The following is a 22,489-nucleotide window of genomic DNA, read 5'->3' on the forward strand; positions in this document are numbered from 1 at the left end:
CTGGTTTGGATTGAGCCACTTTTCAGGAGACATGAATTGTTGCCTTACTGAGCCGTGAGAGGACCAAGTGTACGACGTGTTCAGTGGGATGCATGTGGATCAGGGAGGTCAAAGGTCAAACCTGATTCTTTCTGATCTAGACTAAGCTACACTTCTGCTCTAGATGCGCCACCTCTATTTTGTGATTGACTGTTCACGCAGTATGGATGACCAGGACCTGAAACCAAACCGCCTCACTTCTACTCTAAAGGTAACATAACACACTCGGCACTAACACCTGAAAGCCAGTAACATCTACCAAACCTAGTGTGCTTCCTCTCTTCTGTCCAGCTGATGGAGACATTTGTTGATGAATATTTTGACCAAAATCCCATCAGTCAGGTATGCATCAACATCGCACCAAACTTTATTGTTTTATTGAAGCTTGAACTGCTTCCACGGATCACCCTGCTGCTCACCCTCCGCCTGCAGGGAGTGTGTGCCGCCTCACCCCAGGCTAATCTTTATCAAGCTGTGGTGTGTGTGTGTGTGTGTGTGTGTGTGGGGGGGGGGGGGGGGGTCTTAGCTTTTCAGAGATTATGTGGTCCTCTTGGCTCCATGTTAGTGATTGGACCAGTATAGACACCAGTCCCCCTTTGGGACCAGTGCAGGCACCAGTTTACCAATCGTGTTTGTCCACAGGTGGGCATCATAATAACCAAGAACAAACGAGCTGAGAAGCTGACTGAGCTGTCAGGTGAGCATCACAGAGACCCTCTCCGATCTCCAGGAACTGAACAAACAGCAATATGTTAGACATCTACCCTGGGTGTGAATTTTATTCATCTAAACGTGTCTCATGCTGCTTTTGTCCTCGGGGGTGTTTTGTTTTGTCCTATTTCATCTCCAGGAAATCCTAAAAAGCACATTGATGCACTGAAGAAGGCTGTGGACACTCCGTGTGTCGGAGAGCCGTCCCTGTACAACGCTCTTAGCCTGGCCTTAAATAACCTCAAGTGGGTTCAGCAGGGCCGGCCCTTTAACCGCTGACTGAAATAAATAAACTCACACGTAGTCTTTGTGGTTCATTAAGGCACATGCCTGGACACACCAGCAGAGAGATCCTCATAATCCTCAGCAGCCTGACCACATGTGACCCAGCCAACATCTATGAGCTAATTACGGTAAGTCACGCTTTAATTCTTCTTCTCCTGTTTGCTCACAATAACAGGAGGCTGGAGTGAGCTTTATGTTATATTAATGCAAACATAACTGCTCCAAAAAACTGTTTCCTTTTGTTCCATTTTTAATAAATAGCTTGGAAAAAATGATCAGATCCCAAATACAGACGAGGAAAGTCCAGCGAACCGTTCAGTGGAACAACACATCTTCTGTATTCTGAGTCTCCTATTGGATAAACTGCTGTAAGGGCAATTATCGTTCAGCGGACAACTTATCTAACCCCAGCTTCTCGTCTCTTAAACAACCATGTGGAAAGACGCGTCTAATGGTCGTGGAAAAGATGTTGGTCAGCTCGAGAAGTGTCATAATTAGCTTGCATCAAGCAGAGAAACATCTGAGGGGATTGTAGAAACAACTCAAATTGGGTCAAGGGACACCCAGTTTGGCGTAAGTCGCGTTGTGTGTCGCTCCTCCGGTTAGTTTTATTTGAGGCTTTTAGGCGTACATTTGTGATTTTTCCTTTTCTCCTGTCTTCATTTTGAATAGTTTGTTGCGCTGCTGAGACAGGTTTGACTCTACTTTGAACATTAAAAATGTCACGAAAAGCTGGTAAAACTGCCGATGTTACCTAATCCACCCCGCAACCTGCTGTCAGGACTTGGGTATCTCCCGGCTGACTTTCGGACCACAACTCCCGACATGCCCCTCGTGGGGAGCTCCCAGCATGCTCCTCGCGGGGATTCCCTCCACGTCACAGCCAAGCAAGGCTATATATGGAAGACGCCGTGACCGGCTTCTCATCTCCGTCATCGTTTCTTCCTCACAGAGATACGACCAGAGAAATAATAAAACTGTTAAACGTCTCACCTTGTTCGTCTCCTTCATCCAGTCTGATCAGCCTGACAGGATGACTGAGATCCGAGTAGATTCGACGGAGATCGATCGTCTCCGCCACGAGAACGTGCAGCTGCGTTCCATGGTAGATCAGCTCAACACCAAGGTGAACTCCTTGTCCGACCACACCCTGCGTCTATCCACGGCTCTCACGGCTCTCCAACAACAGGCAAACGATCAGCAGCAACAGATCGCTGCACTCCAGCAGCCAACCCGCTCTGCTCCTAGGGAGGAGCCCCACTTCAGCCTGCCGGAGAGGTGGAACGGGGAGACGGGGAGCCCCGATGGTCTGCTCGCCACGCTGGACATGCAGTTCGAGTGCCAACCTGGACGCTACCCATCTGCGCGCTCCCGAGTGGCGCATCTCACCTCCCTGCTCTCCGGACGCGCCGCGGAGTGGGCTGCTGCGCTTTACAATTCCAAATCCCCTGCCTGCAACGACTATGCTGCGTTTGTGTCCGCTCTCCGGAAGACCTTTGTTCCCCCCAGCAGCGAAGTGGGAGCAGAGACACGCCTTCTCAAACTCCGCCAGCGAGAACGCTCGGTGTGCGCTTATGCGTCGGAGTTTCGCACCATCTCCGCCAAGCTGCAGTGGAATGACTCCGCTCTGCGGGCCGCCTTCCTGGAGGGGCTGGCACCCTACATCCGTGATGAGTTGGCGGGAAGGGAGCTGCCTCAGACCCTGGATGAGGTGGTTGATCTGGCGCTGCGCATCGACCAGCGGGTTCTGGTTCGACCCAAGTTATCCACGCGTCCACCCAGGACGCCGGTGCCTCGCCCTCGTTCACCCACGCCAGCTCCTGTACCCATGCTGGCGGAGGAGCCCATGCAGCTCGGCCACCTTCCCCCCGAGGAGAGACAACGACGGTGGCGCGAGGGCCTCTGTGCCTACTGTGGCTCTCCCGACCACCGACGCCTGGACTGCCCGCTACGATCGGGAAACGGGGGCCCCCACTGAGTATTGGGGTCGCTCAGTCTGGGTCTTCTTCTACCCCTGTCGCTACTAACCGTCTCCTTATTCCTGTCACCCTCCTCCATGGTGAGGCCTCACTCCACGTAAACGCATTGGTGGACTCGGGGGCCGCGGACAATTTCATGGACCTAGATCTGGCAAAACGCCTACGGATCCCCCTACAACCCCTGGAGAGAGTTATACCAGTGACCTCGGTGGACGGTAGGCCTCTCCAACCCTACCCAGTCCGAGACCGAACCCAGTCACTCCGTATGTTCACCCAAGGCCACCAGGAGACCCTCCATTTCCTGGTCATTTCTGCTCCCTCTTCTCCTCTAATCCTGGGGTTCCCCTGGCTCCGTCTCCACGACCCTCATATTTCCTGGTCCCAGAACCGCCTGCTGGGCTGGGGGACCTCGTGCCAGACCCACCTCGTTCCTCCTCCATCCTCGGCGGGTCTTCCGGACGGGGGCCCCGGCTCCACACCGCCCCACCTGCCGCTGCCCTATCGGGACCTGGCCGCGGTGTTCGACAAGCGGCGCGCCACCTCCCTGCCACCTCACCGGCCATATGATATGGAGATCAAGCTGCTACCCGGAACCAGTCCTCCCCGCGGGCGCCTTTTCTCTCTCGCGCCTCCCGAGACCAAAGCGATGGAAGAATACATCGCCCAGGCCCTCCAGCAGGGGTTCATCCGACCCTCCTCCTCTCCGGGTGCCGCTGGCTTCTTCTTCGTGAAGAAAAAGGAAGGCGATCTTCGCCCCTGCATAGACTATCGGGGTCTGAACAAGATCACGGTCAAGGACCGCCATCCTCTGCCGCTCCTCACTACCGCTCTGGATGCCATCTCCCAGGCACGGATCTTTACGAAACTGGATCTCCGGAGCGCCTACAATCTGGTCCGTATAAAGGCCGGGGATGAGTGGAAGACCGCGTTCATAACACCCACCGGCCACTGGGAGTACCTGGTTATGCCCTTTGGACTATGCAATAGCCCTGCTGTCTTCCAACGTCTCATTAATGATGTCCTCCGTGACATGCTGGGACGGTGGGTGTTCGCCTATCTGGACGATATACTGATCTACTCCAAATCCGAGGCCGAACACATCCATCATGTTCGCGCCGTCCTGACCCGGCTCCTGGACCACAACCTGTACTGTAAACCCGAGAAATGCTCCTTCCATCAGCAGTCCATATCCTTCCTGGGCTACATGATCTCGGACGAAGGGATAACCATGGACCCTCAGAAAATCCAGGCGGTGAAGGACTGGCCCTTGCCAACCAGCCTGAAACAACTGCAGAGTTTTCTGGGTTTCTGCAACTTTTACCGCCGTTTTATAAAGAACTATAGCACCCTTGTAGCCCCTCTCACCTCTCTCACTCGACCAGGCTCCCCTGGCCAGCTGTTTCGTCTAACTCCCGACGCCATTCGGGCCTTCCGCCACCTGGTCACCCGCTTTACCTCGGCCCCGATCCTCCGCCATCCAGATCCTGCAGTTCCCTTTGTGGTCGAGGTCGACGCCTCTGACGTCGGCGCCGGCGCCATCCTGTCTCAAGGCGGGCCCGACGACAGGCTCCATCCCTGCGCCTACTTCTCCAGGAAGTTTTCCACCACCCAGCAGAAGTACGGTGTGGGCGACCGTGAGTTACTGGCCATAAAATGGGCATTGGAGGAATGGAGGCAGTGGCTTCTGGGCACCACTCGGCCTTTCACGATCTGGACTGACCATCAGAACCTGACCCACATTAAATCTGACAAGCAGCTTAACCCTCGCCAGGCTCGCTGGGCCCTCTTCTTTGAACCCTACGACTTCCATCTCGCCTACCGCCCGGGAGCCAAGAACCAGAAGGCGGACGCCCTCTCCCGCCAATTCACCCACTCCACGCCCTCGTCCGAGCCAGCGCCAATCCTCCCGGAACACCGCTTCCTGGGCCAACTGAGGTGGCCGTTGGAGGAAGCTATCCAGAACGCCCTCCGGGACGACCCCGCGCCTCCAGAGACCCCCGCGGGTCGCCTCTATGTCCCCACGGCCTGTCGCAGCGAGGCGTTGTCCTGGGCCCACTCATCACGCCTGTCTGGCCACGCTGGTTTCTCCAGAACTCTTAAATTCCTCCAGCGAGCCCTCTGGTGGCCAGGCATGGCGAGGGATGTGAAAGAATACACCAGCGCCTGTGACGTCTGTGCCCGCTCCAAGAACCCCAACCAGGCCTCGGCTGGTGCCCTCCGACCTCTTCCGGTGCCCAGCCGCCCCTGGTCCCACGTGGGGCTGGACTTCGTCACGGGTCTCCCGCCGGTCAATAACCTCAACACTGTCATGACGGTTACGGACCGCTTTTCCAAGTCTGTCCATTTCATCGCCCTTCCGGGTCTTCCCTCAGCCCAACGCACAGCGGAACTGTTCCTGGAGAACGTGGTGCGCCTCCACGGGTTCCCAGTCGACGTGGTCTCGGATCGGGGGCCCCAGTTCACGGCCCGGTTCTGGAAAGCTTTCTGTCGGCTGATGGGAGCATCGGTCAGTCTATCTTCAGGCTACCACCCGCAGACCAATGGCCAGACGGAGCGGGCTAACCAACAGCTGGGTCGGTACCTTCGTTGTTTTGTCTCGGCTCAACCCTCGCAGTGGCCTAAATACCTCCTCTGGGCGGAGCTGTCCCACAATCTTCACACCTCATCTGCCACTCGGCTGTCCCCTTTCGAGGTCTGCTATGGCTTCCAGCCCCCGGTCTTTGCCCACCAAGAACCCGAGGTCGCCGTTCTGGCAGCGGAAGCCATGGTGAGACGCTGCAAGAGCGCCTGGATCAAAGCACGAGCCTCCATAACCAGAGCTAACACCAGCTATGCTCACCAGCATCTCCGTCGACACCGTCCTGGTCCCTCCTATGCTCCTGGGGACAAGGTCTGGGTGTCCACGGCTGACCTTCGGGTCTGTGCCGGGTCCAAGAAACTTGCCCCTCGGTTCCTCGGCCCATACCCCATCCAAAGGGTCATCAACCCGGTCACGTACCGGTTGCGGCTGCCGGCTACTCTCCGCATCCATCCCACCTTCCATACCTCCCGGCTCAAGCCCTACGTGGAGTCCTCCCTTCTCCCGCCTCCGGCTCCGGCGCCGCCTCCTGCCCGCTTCCTCGACGGTGAGCCTATCTACACCGTCCGGCGCATCCTGGACGCTCGCCGCAGGGGTCGGGGCTGGCAGTACCTGGTGGACTGGAAGGACTATGGCCCCGAGGAACGCTCCTGGGAGCCGGCTCGGTCCATCCTGGACCCTTCCCTGATCTCTGACTTCTGGGTCCGCCGGGGTCGCGCTGGGACTTCTGGAGCCGTCCCTGGACCGGGGGGTCCTGTCAGGACTCAGGTATCTCCCGGCTGACTTTCGGACCACAACTCCCGACATGCCCCTCGTGGGGAGCTCCCAGCGTGCTCCTCGCGGGGATTCCCTCCACGTCACAGCCAAGCAAGGCTATATATGGAAGACGCCGTGACCGGCTTCTCATCTCAGTCATCGTTTCTTCCTCACAGAGATACGACCAGAGAAATAATAAAACTGTTAAACGTCTCACCTTGTTCGTCTCCTTCATCCAGTCTGATCAGCCTGACACCTGCTGCCTCAACTACGTCCCTGCCTCACGGTGAACATACTTGCCAACCACAGAATTAGACAAGACAAGAAAAGACGCTTTGTTTACGTAGAACATGTCTTACACAAATGCAGCTCAATGGGCTTCACAGCGTTAGGGAGACATACACTCAGAAGTGGAATGAAAGGATTTATTTGATTATGTACAGGGATTCCCTAAGTGTGGTGAGCCGGGGGTGCGCGAGCTGCCGCTAGGGGGTGCGCGAGCTGCCGCTAGGGGGTGCGCGAGCTGCCGCTAGGGGGTGCGCGAGGTGAAAAGTGTAATGGCTGCGGAGCTCAGAGAAGTCTGTCATATGTCACCATTAGTGTAGAAACTCATTTGTGGGTGGGCCTAAGAAAATGTAAGTGGGCACAATAAATGTAATTGAAAACAAGTATATTTTGCGTGTGTGTGTGTGTGTGTGTGTGTGTGTGTGTGTGTGTGTGTGTGTGTGTGTGTGTGTGTCCTCCGCATGTGCCCTAGCCTCATAATAACAATGCGCCGAGCTTCAGCACTCTGGCCTGCGCACGCCGATATGTTCCGTATTTGATCATTTTTAACGGTGTTGGAGGAATCTGAAGGTGGTGAGTCATTCTGGCAGATTGTAATTAACACCTGTCTCATGCAGGTGTTCTGACATTGTAAACCTCACACACAGAACATTGTGGATGTAACTAAATAAATCAAGAAATGATTCCCATCTGAGCATTTTAGCAGGTCGATCATTTTTTAACCCTGTCTGTCGAGTGACTGTTTAGCTTGACGTCTGATATATATATATATATTTATATATTTACATATATATATATATATATATATATATATATATATACTAAACTGCTTTCTAACTGTCTTCGTTGTCAGTGCCCATTCTGTGACCTCATGAAAACGATGAAGAAAGGAACTGTTTTTGTCACACTCTCACTTACCTTCATGGACTCGCCTGTCGTGGCTCACGACGGGAAGGCCGTTGTGTGTTTAGGGTCCAGGAAACAACAGATAGCATCTCTGCTAGTAGAAGCTAACTTTTAGCATTAGCAACTCCACCACACAGCAGAACTCTTCCATGCTTGTGTTGTTTGTGGAGGTAAAACACCAAAGTTGCAAATCAGTAGTAGAGTGAATTTTTCTAAGCAAAATTCCTTAAAAACAAACAACAGATATTTCTGGGGTTCAAAATCTTTATAGATTGTAATCATGCCTTTTATCAGTAACTTGTAGAATGTGTGTGATGTATGTGTTAACAGATGTGGAATTGCTAGCTTCTCAGATCACTCACCTGTTTTGTTTAATGGTGATCTGGCTTCTGTTCCTCGTACTGTGTTGGAGCTAGCTGTGTAACTAACTAACTTTTAATGCCTGTTCAGTGGTTTGTGGCAAGAAAAATACATATCTACACCTGCAGCAGAATTAATATATGTAAAATGAATGGTGACCTTTACAGTGGTCCTCAGTCTTGGTACGAAAAACGTGGAGCTTCACCGGCACCCTTCCAAAACCAGAAAGCTAAACCACAAGCCCACCTGGTGCCATTACACCTGCAGCTCGGGAAACAAAGACCAGGCAGAACTAAACCCAATTAGCCAACTAAAGCAATGACAACTAGAGGAGTCTGATCAGATCTAAATCTGGATTACAGAAATCACAAAAAGACTGCAGGCGATTGTGTTTTACGTGGTTCATTGCCTTTTTTATCCATCCGTCCATCTTTAGTTCATGTAAAATTATCCTAATTCCATCTAGGGGTGGGCAATATCATGTCATTGACAATATTACTAGTAATTATTTACTTATCATGTTGAGCTAATTTAATGATGTCATTTCATCCACTACCCAAATCATTTGGATCATCAGCACAAAGTCTTTAAAGTTATCAAAGCAATCATGGCTGGAATCTCAGTTTTAATTCACACCAGCCAGTAGGATAAAATACGTTTGAGGAACTTTGACCCCTCCTGGCTTCTGTACCTGCAACCTGGTTATGGGGAGGAGGGGCTTGGCTCGTCTCTGCACCTAAACGGGAAAATCACACCGGGGAAGCGGTGAATTAAAGCGTTAGAGACGTGTGAGTCACAGTAGCAAGCCCGGCTTGCTGTGACAGAGAGAGAGAGAGAGTGGCGAGCGAGTGAGCCTGTGGCTGATTAGTGAAATAAAGACCAAAAACATCCGGGGCTGAAGCCCCATCATAATCGGCTGGCAACGTGGCTGCTATGGATACTGTTGCTCCACTGAAAGAAACAACCTAAAGCCAAGTCAAACCACGGACATACTCGCTCCATCAGACAGAAGTGCAGGAGACTGGAGACTTGAAAGTGTGAGAGATGCATGGTTCCAATATCAGAAACCTGCCAGAGGTGCTAGAAATAGGTTTTTGCTTGTATTATTTCAGCTAATTCGGACTATCAACACGCCTTATATTGCCTCCTGCACCCCTGTTCTGGTCACTCTTGCCCATAGGCTTTTCTATACCCTGTCTCGAAAAAAAACTGTGGCTTCTATGAAATCTTCTGGCCCCCAAGTGATATAGTTCCTTTGATTAGCCAAAATGTACGGGACATAATTAATGGTTTCAATCACACTGTTGTACAGCCAATTCTGAAAAGACCAGGGGCCTCATTCATCAAAACGTTTGTACGACCGCTCCTATATTCCTTGCTACAAAGGAAATGTTGGATGTGTGTACTCCTGATTCATGAAACGTGCGGTGGTCTCTCATATGCACATTCCTCTGCAGTCGCCTGATGATCAATCCCACCTGTGCGTACCCAGGTGCTCGTATCCGTTCACCCTCATTTACATACAGAAACACCCTCAATTAACCATATTTGGTCACACTATGTCCTCAGCGCGTGAGGAGATTCTCTGTTTTTTTTTTCTCTGAAAAAAATAAAAATAAACTATGTTGACGGCGAGTTGAAAGACAGGCTGCCGAAGTGCAAAAGAAAGTTGTAGAGGTTATAAACGCGGTCAGGACAGAGGAGAAGTGAGGCTGGAGGAGAAGCGGGGTGATGTGGGTGTGTTTGGAGGACTTGGTCAGAAGCCGAGCACAGGCGTTCTGAACCACCTGTAGACGGTTCAGGGAGGTTCTGCTCAGACACGTGAAAAGAGAGTTACAGTAGTCTAAGCGTGAGGAGATGAAGGTGTGGAGAACTGTCTCAAGTTCAGAGCGGGACAGAATGGGACTCAGCTTAGCAACGTTCCTGAGATGGAAGAAGGAAGAGCCAACAAGAGAACTGACATGAGAATCCAGGGTGAGAGCTGGGTCAAAGGTCACACCAAGATTCCTGATAGAGGGTTTGGAGTGGGAAGCAAGCTGACCAAGAGAGTCTTACTTTAGGAACCATCGTTAATGGTGGAGCGCTGCAACAAGCTGGCTTATGTATATGCATGAGATCCACAAGGCACTTTGCATTGACCATTTATGGCCGATAGTGGGCGTGGTGAGGGAGGCGTGTGATCCAGAAACACCTGAGAACATTTCTAGTTAGTCTCTGATTTATAAAGCAGAGATTGCGTGAAGCTGTGCATACTCCATGTTTTATAGGTCACAAGCCTACTTGGCGTAAGTACATTTTTTTTGCTGAGCATAAGTACATGTAACAATTAAAACATATTAATTATGACCGAAAATTATGAAATATCAATCTGATTGATCTTTGAATGTTTAACCAGAAGATTCTAGGGTTCTTTGCTTCTTCAGGGACCATAAACACACTTCGTATTACTTCAGACAGAGTCAGTATATAGTTTATAAAATGAATTTAATTATTTATACATGACAGGATATGAATAATGAGATGTGGTGTGGTGGATGTGAGGTGTTGTGATGGAAGCTAGATGTTGTAACAACCGTTCTTTGTATCTGAGAGAGATTGTGAAATCTGGGTGTAAACGAATTAGTTGTTTGTTATAAACTAGAGAGTTGTTTATTAAAAACAGCATCAGACGCAATCTGTCATGTCAAGTCTACGCACCCTTCGTGTGGGGGTTCTTGTTCGATCCGGTGGGGTGTTGCGGGTCACTGCTAGTGGAGCGAACTCTGACATCAGGAACCCGTAGACAGTTCCGATTGGACCCGTCCAGTCTGAGATCTCTCGAGGTGAAGGCCAAAAGCTGGAACGCTTATTTGCGTTTAAGGTTGATGTTTGCTTGGCTTGTCTGGTTTCAGCCGCAGCGTTGCAGAGAGGCTTGGACAGGGGGTCAAAGGAGAAGATGGTTTCAAAAGAGGCTTCTTTCTTGATTTGGCTGGTTCGAGGGTCAGCGAGAAATGGAATTACTCTGGAAGTCATTCTTGTTTTAATAAACTACTTTGTTATGATTTCTGGCCAAGTTTGGCTAATCAGAATTTGACACGTTTCTGAGTATTTACCAACGTCCCCCAGAAAGCCACGCCTCCTTCAGATACAAAATTCTTAACATTAGTATGTATCTTATTGTAATGTGTATGAGTGTAAACAATGATTAACTTGGGGCGACGGTGGCACAGGAGTTAAACGCTCGCCCCGTAATCGGAAGGTTGCAGGTTTGAGCCCCACTCAGTCTGTCGCTGTCGTTGTGTCCTTGGGCAAGACACTTAACCCACGTTGCCTGCTGGTAGCGGTCGGAGGGACCGGTGGCGCCAGTGCTCGGCAGTCTCGCCTCTGTCAGTGCGCCCCAGGGCAGCTGTGGCTACATCGTAGCTCATCCCCACCAGCGTGTGAATGTGTGTGTGAATGGGTGAATGGCTGATTGTGTTGTAAAGTGCCTTGGGGGGGTTCCAGGACTCTAGAAGGCGCTATATCAAATACAGGCCATTTACCATTTAATTTACCATTTAACTTGTTAAATCAAACACTTACTGATTTGTGATATAAATGGATCGTTGTAATGGCCCTTCTGATATTATCGTATGTTTGTCTGTTACCAATGAAGCCTGTTGGATCCTCTTCTATCAGCGTGGGCATCAATATACTTAACCTCTTGACCCAAATCAGCAAATAGTTGATAGTCTATATTTAACATGCTAATTAGTCTGTAGCCCTTGGTATCGGTTACATCTTTCCCGGCCTTTGCTATAACGGCTATATAAGCCTCCTGCCAGGATGGTGGGAGCACCCCCCCCCCCCCCCCACACACACACACACAGTAATTTAGATTATTTGTCCCCTTTAATGATTTTTGCTTCTAAACCCTTAAATACACTCTTCTCCTTTTGACAGTTTAGCTGTGCAGCAGCTCCAGATATCAGTTTCAGAATTCAGCATATGCCTCTAATTTCACACTTTAGCTAATTGTAAAAATGTAATAGTCAAACTAGTCCTATTCAAATACCGGGTGTTTAAACACTTCAGCTGTCCAGCTTTTTTAAACTATGTTCAGAGGTGTCAATTTTCTGCTGTTTAGAATTGTTTCTCCGTTCTTCAACTACTTTTGGAGCATTATTACACTTGTTTGTTATTTTTGCTTCTTAATCGTTGAATACATTTAGCTCAGTTTGCCAGTTTTACATAGTTTCAGCTATCAGTTTCAGCTATTCAGCATTCAAACAGTATTTCTGCAAGAAATGCAATTGATGTGGTTTACACTTTCTTGTTCTTTTCTTACACCGTTTAGTAAAAAACTGTTTTTTGCCTCACATGTAAAAAGTATCTCGGGTGATCTCTGATATTTGTTTAAAAACATCTGAATGATTTTCCTCCTCCTCCTCCACCAGACCCTGAAGTCTCTGAAGGTGCGAGTGTCAGTAATCGGCTTGTCGGCTGAGGTCCGGGTGTGTACAGTACTGACCAGAGAGACGGGCGGCTCGTACCACGTTATCCTGGATGAGAGCCACTTCAAGGAACTACTGATGCTACACGTGAAGCCTCCTCCTGCCAGCTCCTCATCGGAATGCTCTTTAATACGTATGGGTCAGTATACAGATGATTTGTAAATACATATGGTCCTCTTTCTGTACATCCAGTAGAGCAGTGTCTGCCAACCAGGGAAACATTTTTAATTTTCCAGGTGATTGTATCAGTCGTTTCTGCATAAACAGCTCGTTAACATCAATTACCTCAAATGCAGTTCATTTTTAACACATGAATTCAAGTTTATTTATAAAGCGTCAAATCACGACAAGAGTCACCTCTAGGCTCTTCACACAGTAAACATTCCAATACAGGTCAGTTCATTAAGCCAAAAAGATAAAAGTTTCCTGTATGAGGAACCCAGCAGGTTGCATCGAGTCACTGACTAGTGTCAGTGACTTTACAGCAATCCTCATACTAAGCAAGCATGCAGCTACAGTGGAGAGGAAAACTCACACACACACACACACACACCCCCCAACCAAGTAGTGTTTCTATGGTTACATTGTGATGTATTAATAAATATTCTATTTGGCGAGAGATAAACTTTGTTGTATTTATCCTAGTGGATCTATAATTAAACGGATAAACTAGTAGTAGCACGTCCAACGTCAAGGAAAGCAAAAAGTTATTATCAGGAGAGGGAGAGTGTTTAAGTGGTTAGCAGCAGTGTGCTAGACGATGGCCCCCTCCATGAGGCCACCACAGCTCAGCAGAACATCATTGTAGCTTCTTCTGGGGAGAAAAACACTTAGAGAGAATAAAGTTAACAGCTGAAATAGCAGGAAATGATACAGTTAAAGAGCAGACTGTAGAAGAAAGTAGTCAAGTGTAGAAAGTGGTCAGTGTGTCCTCCAGCAGTCTAAGCCTATAGCAGCATAACTACAGAGATGACTCTGGATAATCTATCCTATTTAGATGGAGGCATGTTGGAGGCAGGGCAAGGGAGAGCCGTCTTTACCGACTGTACACTCCACCTCCCTCTACTCCCCCACTTGTCCAGATCTAGGCTAACATCAGATTTTAACCATAGGCCCTATCAAATAAACATGTTTTAAGCCTATTCTTAAAAGTAGACAAAGTGTCTGCCTCACGGACTAAAGCTGGGAGCTGGTTCCACAAGAGAGGAGCCCGATAACTAAAAGATCTGCCTCCCATCCTAAATTTAGATATTCTGGGAACCACCAGTAGACCTGCAGTCTGAGAGCGAAGTGCTCGGTTAGGAACGTATGGAACAATCAGATCACTGATGTATGATGGAGCCTGATTATTAAGAGCTTTGTATGATGAACAAACATCCAAACTGTTTTTATATCTCCTGTGATTTAGTTAAAACAAATTTCTCTTCATAGTTTTAGCCTTTTTTCCCTTTTATTATTAAATCATTGTGGCAAAAAAGCAGAGAAAAATAATTAACATCTCACCTTATTTAATATTGTCGACAAAAACCCAGAAAAGCATCATGTTGCTTGCCGTTATTCTCTGCTGAATCTCAACTTCTGTAAGCAAAATAACCTCCTGAAAAAATGTTAAATCAGTCAGGAAAACTGGAAGAAATGTTATTTCTGTTTTTACATTTTCACTTCAGTTCAGAATTTTGTGTTTTCGTCACGTTTAGCTTGTATTTTACATAAAATATCTTCATCTATATTCATTATATCATTTTTTGTGTTGCATTGTATAGAAAAATAATCATAACATGAAAATGTTTTGGAAGGTTAGGGTGGTGCAGATCTGGAGCTCTGGAAAGTTTCTGCATGGAGTTTTTCTTGAAGCCACATGAGGCATGCAGGCGCGTTGCAAGCTTTTCAAAAGTGTGGGGGATGTTGTCTGTGCCTAAAATAATTTGATGTTATTCATCTTGTTAGTTTAATTTCCATAATAGCGGAGCAGGTGCGAATTTTAGACGCGTCACGCATGTCAAAGTCATTTATTGTCATTTCTACCACATGTGCAGGACATACAGAGAAACGAAATTAGAGTTTCAGTACACACAATTCAGAGATCAGACATACGTGGGCAAGACACATGACAGGAATTGGTGACTGCGGTCATTCGCAACACGAGTCACGCTACCTTAATAGATGAAAAGGGAATTACATGAGGATAAGTTAGGGGAGGGAAAAAAAGGCATACCAGAGTTACTCCCGACAGGGGGCACTATGCAAAAAAACCACCTCAAACATATAAGCACGAACTTCAACATTCACAACATGAGACTCCGTTAAGCCGGGCATACACTGTGCGACTTTTTCACTTTTTTGAGCCGATTTTCCAGTCGTGCAAGAATCCACGAGATCAGGGCGAGTTTTGCGCCGAGCGGTCGTGTAGTGTACGGGGGGTTACGAGAGGCGATTAGCACCACGTGACCAGCTACCGATCAGCCATCGTGAGCTCGCACAACCTTCTGGCGTGTTTAATATTTTGCTCGTCCCTCGTGAGGGAATCGCACGGTTGAAGCAGCGCTGCGAGCAGCTGCGACCCAAAAAGTATTAGAACCGCTCACGGCGCATGCGCAATCCTGCATCAACACCGCTCGCCCGCTATCTCCCTAATAACACACGCTGTTCGTTTTTGTTTCTACACGTTTTTTACTCACAAAGATTGTCAAGAAAGCGTGTTTGTCGTGTTCATGTCAAATTAAACTGATCACAAAACACAGATTTACTTTCTTTATTTCGTTTTCCTCATCCAACCCCCATAAATCCCCGTGTGTCCTCCTGCAGCACTCCCGAAGGACAACAGGCAAAACAAAAAAGTCTGACATGTTGAGTAAAAACTGCTATTTTTAGCATATTTTTAGGGCCGACGTGTTGCTACCAGACGTGCAGTGTGAGCAGTCAGGTCGCATCCGAGAACTGGGTCGTACAGTGTGAGCACACGACTCGTGAGATCTGTCCTGCGAGGAAGTCGTACAGTTTGAGCTGAAGCTGAGTGCTACGAGTGAGAAAGTCGCACAGTGTACGCCCAGCTTTTTTGGGGGGGTGGGGGGGGCTGGGATCCTGTTTCCCCAGGGCGTGCAGCCATGTGTGGCGCTCAGCCAGCTGTATCCACAGGAGGGAGAGAGATCTTGGGAGGAGCACAGAGCACATTTGAGTTCCTGCAGGTTGAAGGCCTCGCTATGCAGAAGTCCACAAGCTGCAGGCGGGGGGGTAGGACGGGTTTCCACAGCATCTGTCTGCATTCCTTCCTTCGTGGGGGTTGCTGTTAGCAGCTTCAAGGCTGCCTTGGCGTCAGATTAGGATTACAAGACTGTGTTTGGGTCAGGCAGGGATAATTTTCCCCTCTGCCTTCAGTCTGTAACTGGTCATTCCAGTCCTTCAGTGAAGCCAATTCGGGTTATTAAACATCTCCACACCGTCCGGTGACCCTCTCCGAGATGACTTCCATTTTGCGCACTAACACCGGTAACGCAGCTAAGACATTGTCCAGCTTGCGATTCACCTCGAGCAACGTCCCAGTCTGTGAGGTCTCCGCCCGGACGGTGCTGTCCAAGGGTGCGGGTCACCCTCCAATTGCTCCCATCTTCCCAATTTTCCGGAAAACCAGATATCCTCCCACTCCAATCAGAAGAAATCCAGTGATCATCAGGCCAAATATCCACATATCTTCGACGTCCTCAATGGACAGCTGAGAGAGACAGATGATATTCCACTGCTTCCAGGAATCGAGCGCATATCCCGCTGCGTGTGTCCCTTGCGGGCGAGTGGGAGCCCCCTCCTCCGTTCTCATCGTAGAAAAAATCTTATCAATCGTGTTGAATGACCAATTAATTAAATCCATTTCTGAAAAATAGGGATTTCCAGAGGAAATGCAGAGAAGCGCTCTGTAGGCAGACAGGACAAAAGAGCCTTGGGAAAAAAGATAAGGGAGCAAAGCAGAAGCGTCTGTGCTCTGTGAGTGAAAAAAAAACATGTTTAAACTGTTCAGAATACAAATCCAGGCTCTGTCTCGTTAGATTGGTGTAACTAAAGTTTGTACTGAATGAAACTTTACATTAAACCATGTTGAAAAGAAAAGGATCCGATTAAATCGTTTCCCCCTCATTTACAGTCACGGAGTACAGCGCAGGCTGTCGTGGCTCTGGGGGTAATTCTTTCAAAACAACCAACATCCTTGAGTTTATCCGTCAAAATAAACAGTCTAATGGAAATATCTGTAACCTGCCATTTAACGGTTTTGCCTTCTTGTGAAGATTGTTGCAAAGAGAAACAACTAAACTTGATTAACCCCAGAGCCATGCACACTGCGCTGTACTGACTGTAAATGAGGGGGAAACGATTTAATCGGATCCTTTTCTTTTCAACATGGTTTAATGTAAAGTTTCATTCAGTACAAACTTTAGTTACACCAATCTAACAAGATGAATAACATGAACTTATTTTAGGCACAGACAACATCCCCCACAAAGCTTGCAACGCGCCTGGTGCTACTATCATAATATAATAATGCTAAAATGCTCAGATGGGAATCATTTCTTGATTTATTTAGTTACATCCACAATGTCCTGTGTGTGAGGTTTACAACGTCAGAACACCTGCATGAGACAGGTGTTAATTACAATCTGCCAGAATGACTCGCCACCTTCAGATTCCTCCAACACCGTTAAAAATGATCAAATACGGAACATATCGGCGTGCGCAGGCCAGAGTGCTGAAGCTCGGCGCATTGTTATTATGAAGCTAGGGCACATGCGGAGGACACACGCGTGCAAAAATATACTTGTTTACAATTACATTTATTGGGCCCACTTACTTTTTCTTAGGCCCACCCACAAATGAGTTTCTACTCTAATGGTGACATATGACAGACTTCTCTGAGCTCCGCAGCCATTACACTTTTCACCTCGCGCACCCCCTAGCGGCAGCTCGCGCACCCCCTAGCGGCAGCTCGCGCACCCCCTAGCGGCAGCTCGCGCACCCTCTAGCGGCAGCTCGCGCACCCCCTAGCGGCAGCTCGCGCACCCCCTAGCGGCAGCTCGCGCACCCCCTAGCGGCAGTTCGCGCACCCCCTAGCGGCAGCTCGCGCACCCCCTAGCGGCAGCTCGCGCACCCCCTAGCGGCAGCTCGCGCACCCCCGGGGGTGCGCGCACCACACTTAGGGAATCCCTTGTTTATATGAATTACCTACATGTTAATACTCTGTAGTAATGTGTTGTGTACGTTTAACAAGTTCATTCTGTAGCTTAAAACATACATGAAACCATCTAAAGTTAACATGTAAGTCCTGAAAGCTTCTAGAATAAACAAAGTTACTTTACCTGAAAATGGTCGTGAACAAACGCTGCTGATGGACGTGAAGCTGCTGTAGCTCCTTAATATTCCTGCTCCGTTTTCGCTAGCTTAAGCATTTTTCCTTTGCGTGTAGCTGCCGCCACGGCTGTGACGGGACCTACGGGCCACCGTAGAGGTGAAGGCTAGACTGTCCGAATTCAGAGCCGCTGGTTCTGGTTTTAGCGGTCTAGCAAGGACCCGGCCTTTCTAGACCGGCGAGGACCCGTACTCATAAGCATCCTACCCGTGGATTCGGACACACCCACCCTGAACCAAAACAGCTACCACAGCATTCTCCAGAACCATGCACTGCCTTCTGGAATGTGCCTAGTTGGTCAGGGGTTCATCCTACAGCAAGATAAGGACCTAAAACAAAAGTCCAAGCTATGCCAGAACGACCTCAGGAAAAAAGAACAAGATGGTGAGCTTGTAAACGTGGAGCGGCCAGCACGGTCTCCAGACTTAACCCCCATGGAGCTGGTTTGGGATGAACTGGACAGAGGAGTGAAAGCAAAGCAGCCTACAAGTGCCACACATTTATGGGAACTTCTGCAGCAGATATGGAAGAACTTTCTGAAGAATATTTTAGTTCTGTTGTAGAAATAATGCCACAAGTGTGTTCAGCGATCAACTGTCACTAGGCGCTTCACGTAAACAAAAACTAAACACAAAGTATAAAAAAGATTAAAAATAAGTTTAAAATAAGAATAAATATTGTGATTAAAATAATAATCATGTAAGGAAAGGGAGAGAGAAAATCAATAAGAGAGAAGTCAGTGGATCCCAGGAAAGGCGGAATATGGAGAGGGTGGTGAAGAGGGGTTAGCCAGCGTGAACATGTGAGTTTTCAGATGAAGTGGGGCGACAGACCGCTGATTATTCATGCACTCCAGGCAGCTGGCTGCGTCCTAAAGAAAGTGAAGAGACAGATCCACCATGTTCTTTATTTTTAATTAACTTTATTTTAACATTTAACAACAAGTCTAGTATAAAAACAAACAGCACATCCACCCTAAAATACCTGGCAGGGGTTTGTTTTGCCTCGGCCCCCAAAATCCCATGATACGTCCCTGGGCGTGGGACCATGTTTTGAAGGTGATCTGAAATTGTATCAAATAAATAAATATTACATGCTGATAAATGATCGCTGTCTAAAGTTAAAAACGTGTAGTGGGATAAATCTACCTACAGAGCTTTCTTTAGTGTTCTTGGTTTTATTTTCTGGTTTTCCTGTCGTCTCTGATCTTCCTGCTTCTCCTCCCAGTCCTCCAGAACATCTGCTTCCTCCTGTTTCACCTCACGAGTTACTTTCTAACTAAGCAGGTCAAACGGACCGACTGACCGCACAAATAGCGGAGTTTGCTGCGCCGCCCGGCCGCGTCAGTGACGTGGAGTCACCGGACCACGTGATGAGCGCTGCAGCAGCAGAGCACGTGTGTGCGCATCAGGCTCCAATAAAAGACAGAAATAAGTAGCGAGAACACGAACAGACATGAAGGAGTGTGTATTAATCATCATTTTTGGCTGGCGCCACTTTGAGAATGTGTGCCTGACGCAGCGTCTGGAGCACGCGAATAATCTGCAGTGTGCCGCTGAGAAGAGTCCATATAAACCATACAGTCTAGGCTCTCTCTGGGTGTGTATGTTCAGGGCTTCAGGGGAGCCCACAAGCTTCTAGGAGAGGAGGCGCTAGCTTCGAGTCTGTTAGGGAAGTGACGACCCATCACGATGGAGTCTGAAACCACATGATTGGGACAGATTTCAGATCATGTGATCAGATCGGGACATCTCTAAAAGCAAGTTCATTAAGCCAATCAGTAAAAAGTTTCCTATATAAGGAACCCAGCAGGTCGCATCGAGTCACTGACTAGTGTCAGAGTCTTTACAGCAATCCTCATACTAAGCAAGCATGCAGCGACAGTGGAGAGGAAAACTCCCTTTTAACAGGAAGAAACCTCCAGAGAATCCTGGCTCAGTATAAGCAGCCATCCTCCACGACTCACACACACACACACACACACACACACACACGCTACGTTTCGCCGACAGCTGCCGGCTTCTAGGTAAACTAGTAGTAGCACATTCTATGTAAAAAACTAAAACGCTATTTTCAGGAGAGGGAGAATGTCTGAAAATCAGCAGAAGTTCACCTTCCTCCAGCTCGTCTTTTACAACAAAGACCCTCTCCGGCTGATGGTACTTCTAATCACTGCTCAGATTAGCGCTGCTGTCTTTATCAGGTCCTAGTTCCAGTACAGCTCCCACAAGCCATGGCTCAGATAGTACACACTTGATGTACGTCCCGTGTTTCCTCAGGGTTCCCGCAGCACACTGTTGCTTCTCTCTCCGACCAGGATGCCAAACCTTCCTTCAGCATGTCGTAAGTACAGAAACTTGTGTGGTGTTGAACCAACAGCTGTTTACCAGTAGAACTTCTCATGTGTCCCAGTCACCTGGACAGCAGCAGCGGGGCAGGTCTATCTCTGGGAGGATACTTCTGCCCACAGTGTCATGCCAAGTACACCGAGCTTCCTGTAGAGTGCAAAGTCTGTGGTAGGTGTGCATGTGTGTGTGTGTGTGTGTGTGTGTGTGTGTGTGAGAGTGAGAGAGAGACACAGTAGCCTGACATTTACATTGTGTCCTAGGGTTGACTCTGGTGTCTGCCCCCCATCTGGCCAGATCCTTTCATCACCTCTTCCCCCTCCAGGCTTTTCTAGAGAGTCCCACTGAGAAGCTGCTGAAGAACAGGTAGAAGTGTACATGTAAACCTGCTCCCATTCACTGTGATGCTGCTGGGAAGCTTAACGTGTCACTGGTTTCAGGTTCTGTCAGGCATGTCAGAGGGAACTGGAGGATAAAACTGTGAGTAGAACATCTGGACGTTGGGTTATAGTAGATCCTGTTCATGTCTTGGTCCTCCTTCACCCTGAACTTTATTTACTCAGATTACAGGTAAAACATGTCTGCTCTACGGGAAAAACACATTGTTTGCTCATCACATCTTTTCATTCACGATTCAGCTCAGGGTTCTGGCAGGAGTGAGGGACAGCAGCAGCTCAGGAAGTAGAGCGGGTTGTCCAGTAACCGGAAGGTTGCAGGTTCCATCCCGGCTCCCGCCAGAGAATGCTGCTGTTGTGCTCTTGGGCAGGACACTTAATCCACCATGCCTGCTGGTGGTGGTCGGTGGGACCGGTGGTGCCAGTGCTCAGCAGCCTCGCCTCTGCCAGTGCGCCCCAGGGCAGCTGTGTCTACATCACCACCAGCCTGTGAATGGGTGACTGTGTTGTGAAGTGCCTTGGGGGGTTGCAGAACCCTAAGAAGGCGCTATACAAATACAGGCCATCTGTATATGTGGTTGATGACGGGGAGCAGCTGAGGGCAATGGTGGCACGACTGGAGGAGTGACGGGCCGGCCCTGTAACTGCAGAACTGCAGTGTGTGGTGGCCGAAGGCGGGTACCTTGGCGGTCTGATCCTCGGCTACAGAAGCTGGCTCGGTATGTGGAATGCCACCTCTAGTGGGGGGGAGGAGCCTGAGTTGGTGTGTGAGGTTGAGAGGTTCCAGCTAGATATAGTCGCACTCACCTCCACGCATGGCTCTGGCTCTGGAACCAGTTTTCTTGAGCGGGGCTGGACACTGCCACTCTGGAGTTGTTCCACTGAGAGGCGCCGTGCAGGCGTGGCCATACTACCATACTAGTTCCCCCATCTTGGTGCTTGTACGTTGGGGTTTACCCCGGTGAATGAGAGGGCAGCCTCCCTCCACCTATTAGAGGGTGACACAGGAATGGATGGTTTTTGCTTTCCCAACCCACTCCCGTTGTAAATAAATGCTCTGGTCTCAATCACAGCAACATGATTCCCACTCCCTCCCAGTCCCAGCAGACGTTTTTAAGGTGTGGCGATTCCAAACAAACAAAAACAACAATGACGACGTGTAAGGTGTTTCCGCTCCATCTCTGCCAACTCTGTAAAACTTCAGACTTCCCTGACAGCGTTTCCACGGTGATACAGGCATTTTCCTCCCTAATGTGCTCCTCCAGCTCATCTTTGTTTCTGTCCATGTTGCTCCACATTGCGAGATGACGTTCAGCGCTGGTGAGTGAGAGTCTCACCAGCCATTTTAACCACGAAGGAACTTTACGTGATATTCATTTTTTATTGTGACAGTCTGATGAAATAATAAAAAAAGAACCGTCAATATGATTTTCTGCAAAATTCAGGAAAGGAGGATTAGACAGTCCCTCTGCTTAGAAAATAAGCTAACATCAGAAAATCAGAAGTGTATGAGATTGTATTAGGAACGAATATGTTTGACATGTTTTCACGATCACTGTAATCAGAAAGGTCGGACAGAACTAAATGTAAATAAAACGGCACTTTAGTTTAAAAGACATGAGTTTTATATTGAACAGAAATCTAAATGTATTTCATTCCCAGTCTTACCCACTCCCACTGATTATTTTTCCTGTTTTGTCCCAGTAACATGGTTATAAATAGCTTGACTCCCATTTCACGGAAATCTCGCACGAATCACGTGACCCACTGGATCCCGAAAAATTGTCAGCCTCTGTTGTGCATGGAGGAAAAAGAACCCGGCATTCCAAGAAAAACACCTTTTACCTACAGTAAAGCATGGTAGTGGTTCCATCACTGGCCTCTACCGCCTATGTGCATGCTGGTTCTGACCGTTGTCGGTGCTTATGCATCAAACTGCAGCTCAGACTACCCACCCTTTTTGATGTCCTTGGAGGAGGTGCTGGAGAG

The 22,489-nt window shown here is 48.7% G+C and overlaps 1 protein-coding gene across 5 annotated transcripts in view; it reads left to right on the forward strand.

Annotated features, from left to right (window-relative positions):
• gtf2h2 (general transcription factor IIH, polypeptide 2) overlaps window positions 1-22,489 on the forward strand; it is a 39,513-nt gene that overhangs the window by 8,645 nt on the left and 8,379 nt on the right. For 3 of the 5 annotated variants that reach the window (XM_070546299.1, XM_070546300.1, XM_015975700.2), the window contains exons 5-14: window positions 164-250; window positions 331-381; window positions 682-736; window positions 890-995; window positions 1,073-1,163; window positions 12,315-12,510; window positions 20,040-20,103; window positions 20,173-20,276; window positions 20,369-20,471; window positions 20,546-20,585. In XM_070546299.1, coding sequence (XP_070402400.1) covers window positions 164-250; window positions 331-381; window positions 682-736; window positions 890-995; window positions 1,073-1,163; window positions 12,315-12,510; window positions 20,040-20,103; window positions 20,173-20,276; window positions 20,369-20,471; window positions 20,546-20,585 — 897 coding nt within the window. Of the gene's footprint in view, window positions 1-163; window positions 251-330; window positions 382-681; window positions 737-889; window positions 996-1,072; window positions 1,164-12,314; window positions 12,511-19,963; window positions 20,104-20,172; window positions 20,277-20,368; window positions 20,472-20,545; window positions 20,586-22,489 lie in introns of all 5 variants that reach the window. The other 2 variants (XR_011517045.1, XR_011517044.1) reach the window with 1 other exon arrangement.

This window comes from Nothobranchius furzeri, chromosome 17 (genome assembly GCF_043380555.1).
Source record: "Nothobranchius furzeri strain GRZ-AD chromosome 17, NfurGRZ-RIMD1, whole genome shotgun sequence".
NCBI classification, from domain to species: Eukaryota; Metazoa; Chordata; class Actinopteri; order Cyprinodontiformes; family Nothobranchiidae; genus Nothobranchius; species Nothobranchius furzeri.